This window comes from Lolium rigidum, chromosome 7, assembly GCF_022539505.1.
Source record: "Lolium rigidum isolate FL_2022 chromosome 7, APGP_CSIRO_Lrig_0.1, whole genome shotgun sequence".
Lineage (NCBI taxonomy): Eukaryota > Viridiplantae > Streptophyta > Magnoliopsida > Poales > Poaceae > Lolium > Lolium rigidum.
Window position 1 is genome coordinate 137,231,545 of NC_061514.1, and position 9,371 is coordinate 137,240,915.

The window sequence follows — 9,371 nt, forward strand, 5'->3', positions numbered from 1 at the left end:
TCGAAGGAGGTGAAGTCATCCCAGGAGAAGCGATCGTCATCGCTCTCCTCCTCCGTTTCCCCGTCGGCAAGGAAGCGGAGGTCGCTTTCCCCGTCGGTCGAGGACTTGTCGTCCTCAGACCAGACGGAGAAGTCGTGACTGGACTCGTCCCCGTCTTCTATGGCGCGGCGAATGTGGGCCTCGTGGGCCTCCTCCGGGTCCCACTCCGGCGTCGGCTCGCGGGAGGGGAGGACTGGGTGGAAAGACCCGACGAGGTAGAGGAGGAAGAAGACATGGTGGCAGAGGAGGGCTTTTGGAGTGCTAATGCGAAGGGGATGAAGAAGTGAACTGCAGGATGCGGTTAAAATAAAGGGATATAGTGGAGATTCAATGCCACAGCAGTTTCCGAGGAAGTGGTGCCCAAAGAAAAAAAAATTTGCCGAGTCACGCGGAGAAGTTGAGGAGGCAAGGCATCATGATGATGGATACTGCGACGGTTCTGCTCTGCCACGACATGACCCGACGAAGAGAAAGCAGAGTGATTTTGGAATTGTCATTTCCAAAACCAGGGGGGCATGTGTTATCACCAGAATTTGACCGGATCAGAGGCGGGCCGCGATTAAGATGGGCTTGAAGAATATACATGGAAGAAATACATGAATCGGCCTTGTATACAAAGTTTGGGCTAGTTTGCCCGTGTATCTGTAAATATAGTAGGATACGTGTCGGTTAGATAGAATTTGGCTCGTGCACGGTTGGGATTATTCCCACGTTAGAAAGTGTACGGACTATAAATATGTATCTAGGGTTTCTGAAATAAACAACAATCACGTTCACCACAAACCAATCTAGGCGCATCGCCAACTCCCTTGTCTCGAGGGTTTCTTCCGGTAAGCATCATGTTGCCTAGATCGCATCTTGCGATCTAGGCAAGCACACGTTTATTCGTTGTTCATGCGTTGCTCGTGCCGAAGCCTTGTTGATGGCGAGCAACGTAGTTATCATAGATGTGTTAGGGTTAGCATTGTTTCATAGTATCATATGCTTTCGTCCGTGCAACCCCTAGACGTCTAGCCGCCCTTACACCTATCTTAGGTGTAAGGGCGGCACCTCGCTTGATCATTATTTAGTAGATCCGATCCGTTATGATTGCTCCTTGCTCTTCAAGGATTAGTTTAATATCTGCATAGTTAGGCCTTACAAACGGGTTGAAGGATCCAGTGGCGCGTAGGGTGTAGTTTGCTAGCCCTAGACAGGATGTTCCGGGATCAACTTCATGTTGGTTTTTAGGCCTTGTCTAGGGTCGGTTTACGATCACCGTGCGTGGCCGCCGGGCTCAATCACGCGTAGGATGTTCCGATTATGTGGTGAAAACCCTAAATCGTAGTAGGTCGTTTTAGCTTTATATTGATCAAGCAGGACCACCATGTGATCGTACACCTCGTACGAATCATGGGTGGATCGGCTCCTTGAGCCGATTCACAGGACAACCTGAGAGCCGATCGAGGCTCGTATTTAATGTTTACGTGTATGCCATGCAGGAAACTAAGCGAGGCAAATTCACCACCTTCCTGACCAGGTATAGGTCAGGTGGCACACTCTTGCACCAGCATCGGACGTGCGTGCCGAGTCTTTGCGGGCCGTCGCTCGAGGGACCAGGGCCAGCCGCAGTCCTGGGAGCCTCCCGGCTCTACTGTGTTACCCGTCGCTGCTCGCCGATGGGTTTCTGACCGCAACACTTTGATAGTTTTTTTCTAAAAGTTTGGTCAAAGTTTATTAAGACTTTTTTAAAAAATATAAGCACCTTATTTATTGAAACCTACGGAGTGTTTATCTTCTTTTTAGAATTGCCACACTTCATCATCTATATGGTTTATTTTTGAATTGCCACACTTCATCATCTATATAGTTTACTTGTCATAGAGCGAAATCTTTACCGTTTTTACCACACTTTGTAGTTTTCAGTTTTTCAGCCACACTTGTTAAACTGTGGCTTTACACAATATGATCAAGAACCAATCAGACCCTTTTGCAGTATATATCATGACAATGCATCCATACATATGACTGAATTGGCACTCACCATTCATTGATCTACTTCTAGAAGTGGTCTATCTCTATCGAGACACAACTAACCATTTTTTTTTCTTTTCTTCTTCTTCTAAAGCTTCAGTTTCTGCAGAATGAGCCATGCACCCAACAATCGCCATAGCCCATAGCCCGCAACACACCATTGGGTTGTACGGTGGTCGGTGGACCTCCTGAGTCATGCGGGCTGGAAAACAGCAGAGAAGAATGATCCAGTGGTGGGTCCGTCGATCCTCCGAACATCATTGCAGCCAATAGCATCGAACTCTCCCCGTTCTCGCGGATCGCAAGTAGCAGAGGCGTCACCCGCCTGTCCGCAGAATCACCCAGCGCAGAACACCAACCCGCCCGAAAATTTTCGAGATCCCGCCTTCCCAGCCGCTACAAATACTGCCCCTCCCCGAAATCCAAATCCAATCCACACAACGCAAGTCCACAGCGCGCCATTCCAACCTCCAATCCTCCAAATCCCATCTCCCTCCTCCCGCCACCTCCGATGGCCCGCACGAAGCAGACGGCGCGCAAGTCCACGGGCGGCAAGGCGCCGCGGAAGCAGCTGGCGACCAAGGCGGCGCGCAAGTCGGCGCCGGCGACCGGCGGCGTGAAGAAGCCGCACAGGTTCCGCCCGGGCACCGTCGCGCTGCGCGAGATCCGCAAGTACCAGAAGAGCACGGAGCTGCTCATCCGGAAGCTGCCCTTCCAGCGCCTCGTCAGGGAGATCGCGCAGGACTTCAAGACCGACCTCCGCTTCCAGTCCTCCGCCGTGTCCGCGCTGCAGGAGGCCGCAGAGGCCTACCTTGTCGGCCTCTTCGAGGACACCAACCTCTGCGCCATCCACGCCAAGCGCGTCACCATCATGCCCAAGGACATCCAGCTCGCGCGACGCATCAGGGGCGAGAGGGCCTGATTGATCAAGAGAGATCTGTTCTGACGGTGTTCGGTGTGCTGGTGGTCTCACTGTGTGTAGGGAATAGTAGAACCTAGCGGCATGTTACTTTGCTCTCTGTAGTGATAGCTCGCCTCCTGGGCTCAGTTTCAATGAAATGTTACCCGTGTTTCAATGCCTGCTGTCTGAATGTTATTTCTTCCATGATTTTCTCTATTTTTCTGTATGCAAGCGAGATCTGAAACTGAGGTGCGATGTGCAGACAACATGGTTTATTCAATCGACCGGGTTAGTTTTAGTTCAATGCAGCCGGCGAATGCTTGAAACGTTAAAATCTGATTGTCATGATTAGAGCAAGTACAATAAGTCCTAATCAGCTGGCTATAAGGATTAAAATAATATATTGTTGCTTAGTTGGAAGAGAGAGAGGAGGAGAGAGAAGAGGAGTGGGCTCTTATGCAAGAGCTAGCTACAAGACGCGCTCCTGAAAGCACTATGTGAGAGTGAATGGTGGACCATACATAGATAAAGTAGTACAATTTTATAGCTCACTATTGTACATGTTGGCTCTACAATGACTATAGATGACATGGCACTTGTATTATAGCCAACCGTTGGCTCTACTATTAAACTTGCTCTTAATCTGGAGATTTTGATTTCTTGATAGGAATGAATCTGGGTATGTTGCCGACCGCCTGCCAATGCTGTAGAATATACAGTTCTTTGCCTCGTTTTGGGCCTCTGCCTTGCCGTGACGGCCTCATATCTCCTTAGCAGGCCCAGGCCCTTTGTAGTAGAACCGACCCCCAAACACCAATCACTTCGGCCGGATTTGCAGCTGCTTGGCCCTTGTCTTCGTGGCTCCGCCACTCGCAAGGATGGCTCCGTTTCGCCACTGCTCGGCGCGGCGAGCCGGCGGCGGACCGAGCTCGTCCGTTGCGGCACAGCGCAGGTCTCACCGTTTCACTCGGTGAGCAATTAAGAAATGTTTTGACAGGGTAAATGTTCATGATTATCTGGTAGAGAAGTTGTAGATCGGAATTGCTGTGAATGCCTTGGGTTCAGAAGAATAAACCCTAGCCCACCAACTGTAGTTTGCTAGTTTCAGGTTTATGTTTTCCCCTGAGGATTGAATGTGAGATTTGGTTAGATGATCCGTGCTTCTTTCAATTGTTCAGTTAAGACTGGTTGTGATCAATGCGATTTTGTTTTCAGAAGATGGCAGGACAGGAGTAATTCCCTTTCACTGAAGACCACAAGTTGGGTGAGGATACATGCTGCCAGCCAGGTGATGTCCGCATTTTAGCGTCAGCTAGTTTTTCGTCACATATCTGTAGCTTTATGGGTGCTGTAATTCTGCGAAGCTGACTGCAAAGTGGTAGTACAACGATCTTGATTTGTTACCCCTCGCGGAGGCCAAATGTAACTAGACGGTGACTGCGAAACCAGAGTAGTTATTGCAGACTCGCAAGTGTTCCAAAGACTGGTTTCAGTCTCTAGTCTAAGAAAAAGCATTGACAGCTGAAAAATCATTTGTTAGTTGGCAGTTAGCTGTTGTTCTGTTATTCAGGTGTCTCTGTTTCCTTGATGCTGATTGAACCTGACAAATTTATGGCTGTTGTGAATTGTGATCACTGAAGGTCTTATGTCGTTGTTAGGATGTTTCACTCAACAGCTTTGTGGTTACCATTTAAGCCGTGCCCCAAAGGCAAGGGGACCTGTCGGACTCCCCGGTCTCCACCATGACTGAATCTTGTCCTGTGCTGTACTATGTTTGCATCGTTTCCTGATATTAAGGTAGCACAGGCCATTTCTATGCTTCATATCAGTGGGAGACTGTTCTCCCATCTCTTCGACTTCAACATGTTTCTTCTTCTCCTACTAGTTCTTGGTCAGACGTTCACCCTACAAATTCCCGTGTCCTCTGCTGCCACCAACTCCATTTCACCTGCCCAAGAACTTGTTTACGGTGACAATCTTTTCTCCTTGGATGGGAAGTTCGCGCTTGGCTTCTTCCAAACAGGCAGTAAGTCCCACAACACTTTGAACTGGTACTTTGGTATTTGGTTCAATAAAGTGCCCACGATAACTCCAGTTTGGGTCGCAAACCGTGATGATCCAATCAAAGAACCCGCCCTAGTTCGGTTCACAGTCTCTCGGAATGGCAATCTTGTTGTCTTAGACAAGCCTAACAATTCCACGATATGGTCTAGCCAAGTTAGTATCAGAACCAACACCACTATTGCCGTGCTCACGAACAATGGAAACCTTGTCCTACAAAATACCTCAAGCTCATCTGACATTTTATGGCAGAGTTTTGATCACCCAACAGATACTTTCCTCCCCGGCGCAAAGATTGGCTGGGACAAGGTCACTGGTTTGACCCGCCGTCTTGTTTCCAGAAAGAACTTGATTGACCCAGCTCGTGGCCGTTACTGTTATGAGTTAGGTCCTAAAGGGTTGATACTTACACCTTTGAACTCATCCATAGTGTACTGGTCTAGCGGGGAATGGAATGGTCAGTATTTTAACTCGATACCAGAGATGGTAAGCCACAACTTGATAGACTTCAAATTTGTAAACAACAAGCATGAAGAGTACTTCACATTCACCTTGCTGAATGACACGATGATCATGCATCACCGACTTGACGTATCTGGTCAAATGAAGACATTAATATGGGATGAGGTCTCACAGGCTTGGCTAGGTTCCTACTCCAACCCTAAAGGTCAGTGTGATGTCTATGCTCTGTGTGGACCATTCACTGTGTGCAGTGACAACCCAGGTCAATATTGTAGCTGTATGAAGGGTTTCTCCATAAGATCGCAAGAGGATTGGGAGCTAAGTGACAGAAGCGGTGGATGTGTGAGAAATACTCCTTTAAACTGTAAAAGTAACAGGAGTACTGCAGGAATGACTGATGATTTCTACTCCATGTCTAATGTGGAGCTGCCTCAGAATGCTCGCAAGATAGGTGCTGCTACTAGTGCTAGAGAATGTGCAGATGTTTGCCTGAGATATTGCTCTTGCACTGCATATTCTTGCATCGACAATATATGCTCTATTTGGCATGAAGAACTCATCAATGTAAAACAACAGCATATTGACAATATGAATACAAATGGCGCAGTGCTTTATCTTCGCCTTGCTGCAAAAGAGATGCAAACTCGAAAATCAGACAAAAGAGTGACAATCAGGGTTACCACAATTATCATTGTCACTGCATTGAGTTTGCTGGCACTTATATTGCTAGTTTTCCTACTGACTATTTTGAGAAATGATAGGGGGCAGTCTGGTGGCACACTGAAAAATCTCCAAGATGGTGGTGGAATTATTGCATTTAGGTACACTGATTTGCAGCGGGCAACGAAAAACTTCTTAGAGAAGCTAGGTGCGGGTGGCTTTGGTTCCGTGTTCAAGGGATATCTAACTGACTCAGCTACAATAGCAGTGAAAAGGCTTGATGGGGCTTGTCAAGGAGAAAAACAGTTCAGGGCTGAGGTTGCTTCAATCGGAGTTATACAGCATATCAATTTAGTTAGACTGATTGGTTTTTGTTGCGAGGGTGAACGGAGGTTGCTTGCATATGAGCACATGCCAAATCGCTCTCTTGACATGCATCTGTTTCACAACAACAACAACACAGTTTTAGGCTGGAGTACTAGGTATAAAATAGCTCTGGGAGTGGCTAGAGGACTGGCCTACCTGCATGAGAGGTGCCAAGACTTGATCATACACTGTGACATCAAGCCGCAAAATATACTTCTGGATGCATCATTTGTTGCTAAAATTGCTGACTTCGGTATGGCCAAGTTAATGGGGAGGGATTTTAGTCGGGTTCGACTACAACTAGAGGAACTGCAGGATACCTTGCACCGGAATGGATAAGCGGGGTTGCTATCACGAGCAAAAGTCGACGTTACAGCCTACGGGATGGTGTTAATGGAAATCATATCGGGAAGACAGAACTCAATTGAACAATACAGTGCAGGTGGTGATTGCGCTGTTTTCTTCCCCGTGCATGCTGCGCAAATGCTTCTTGAGGGAGATGTGGCGAGCTTGGTGGATGAAAAATTATCTGGTGATGTAAATCTAGAGGAGGCTGAACGACTATGCAAGGTTGCTTGTTGGTGCATTCAGGATGACGAGTCTGATCGACCCACAATGGGCGAAGTTGTTCGTACTCTAGAGGGTCTGCTTGACCTTGAAGTGCCCCCGATGCCACGGCTACTTGAGGCGATTACAAGGAGCTCACTTCCAACATCCTCCTACTTCGTAATCCATCGAATAATGAAGCCGTACATGTGAAACAAGCATCTATATATTATTCAAGTCAGTAAGCTAGTACCGTTCGTCCATACCAGCCTCCAGGTGTGTATATCATTATGCATTTCTTTGACAACCTTGTATTTTCCTTTTTCCTGTGGACGGTGCAACAAAGTGGTTTGCTTTATTTTACGCCACATTTCCCTGTTTCCACTGTCTCCGGCAGACTAGCAGAGTGTCAATTCAGGGGAGTTTGTGGCCTATGTTCACAGGAGCATGTAATGCAATTCTATGGAAGAGAAGAAATAAAAATACTGAGAATTCAGTGCAATCTCTGCAGGAACTATTGAGAATACAAAGAAATACGGAGTACTGTCCAGGCGTGTCTTGTCTCGTTTGTCAGATTGTTTACTGTCATCTCCGCAATCTCCCATTTAGGCTTGCTTAGATAGTGTATAATCCGGTGAGAATACAACTAAACTCGTAAATAAATCTAGCGGTCCAAACTTTGGCATGGAACTGATTTTACTCCTCTCTTAGAGCATCTCTAACATAGCCCGTAAATCCCCGCCGGAACCGAACCGAATACGTGGGCCGGCCCGAATACGAAGTTCAGGGGCCCAAGAAACTCCCCGCACGGCCCCTATTAAAAGGGTTCACGGAGGGGAGTTCGGTTCGTAAACCCTACTCCCCTCCGTCGCTCCTCTCCCGCCGCCGCCGCTTGCCTCCGTTCCGACGAGCAATTCCGGACTCTCCGACGCCGCTCCGTCGCTTTGGCCAGCTCCCCTCCGTCCGGAATGGCGTGTGCAAGACGCGTGGGTAGGGGAGGTGGCCGATCCGGCGCCGTAAGGTCAACTCGGCGTCCGCCGGGTGTACGGGTGTCGCCGGAGCGCGCCAGGCGTAGGTGCTCCAACGGCGCGTGGAAGCGGGCCGGCCGGAAGTGGCCGGAGATGATGGCGTACCTGCAAGCGCGCACGGAGGAGGCGCCGGAAGGAGAAGCGGAGGCGCCCCCCGCTGCCGGCGCGTGCAGCCCGTCGCTGCCGTCGCCGCCGGGCCGCCTCTTGCCTGCGGGAGCACCTCCGAGGCGGCGGTCATCGAGGTGGCGGTGGTCATCGTCGCCTAGGAAGACCCGGCGAGCAAAAACCCTCCGCCGGCGACATTAGCGCCCCGGTGACAGTATAGTCACTCCGGGGACTAAAAATCTAGTTTAATTAGGTCCCCAGTTCGTAATGTAGGTCGAATATGCATGTATTTTGCTCTAGTATTGTAAATTATGAACGAATTTAGCTTGATCCGATGGAATCGTGTGCAATCGTGAATTTCGATTTCCCGCGACGTTTGATTTCAGCGAGTTCGGTTCACGCTTTCTGTTTCTGTTCTGCCTGTTCGCTAAATCCGCTACCAAATTATTTTTCGGGAGATTGAACTTACTTTATTCGGTTCCGAGAAATAGGGGCTCCGTTAAAGATGCTCTTAGGGCAAGGAGATGCAACCCTTGCGAATGACTGATTTTGTTCTTCCATGATTTGCCGCCTTCTGAATGCCATTTACCCCTCCCTGTCCGAGATAGTTCATAGCAAAACTGTTCTCTTCCATGGCAAATAAATGGGGTATCTGGGAGGAATAGCACACAAAATTTCTGTGTGATTCCACGATGTTGCCCCGTCATTACGGTTTCTTTTTTAATCAAAGACCAACGGCCCGACGTTAAATTAATATCATCCTCAACGGCGATTAGATACAAGGTGCTGAATCCAGCTTACAAAATACACCCACACACCCACACGGACTACCACCAAGGCTACAACCGGAAACGCGAACAATGGTCACCACAACACGAAGGAGGACCAAGAGCACCACATCGACACCTTCAAGAAGGAAACGACGTCCACATGCTTCGCCGATGCGGCCCAGGAATGGGCAAGGGTTTTCCCTCGGCATAACCTCTCCGCCTCCAACACCAGGAACAGGACACCGCCGAGACGACACCCGCTCCACCGCCACAACACACTGCTCGCCGAACAACACCAGAGCCATTGGCTCGCCCGTTGATACGTCCAAAACGTATCTACTTTCCCGAACACTTTTGCTATTGTTTTGCCTCTAATTTGTGTATTTTGGATGCAACTAGCACGGACTAACGCTGTTTTCG

At 48.8% G+C, this 9,371-nt stretch overlaps 1 protein-coding gene across 1 annotated transcript; it reads left to right on the forward strand.

Moving 5' to 3' along the window:
* The first annotated feature begins 2,563 nt into the window (after positions 1–2,563).
* LOC124669418 (histone H3.2) lies at positions 2,564–2,974 on the forward strand. The gene has a single exon (XM_047206037.1). The coding sequence runs from the start codon at positions 2,564–2,566 to the stop codon at positions 2,972–2,974; it is 411 nt and encodes a 136-aa protein (XP_047061993.1).
* Positions 2,975–9,371: the final 6,397 nt, after the last annotated feature.

Coding starts and splice junctions, on each gene's coding strand:
- LOC124669418 (XM_047206037.1), top strand. CDS start 2,564: ATGGCCCGCACGAAGCAGACGGCGCGCAAGTCCACGGGCGGCAAGGCG.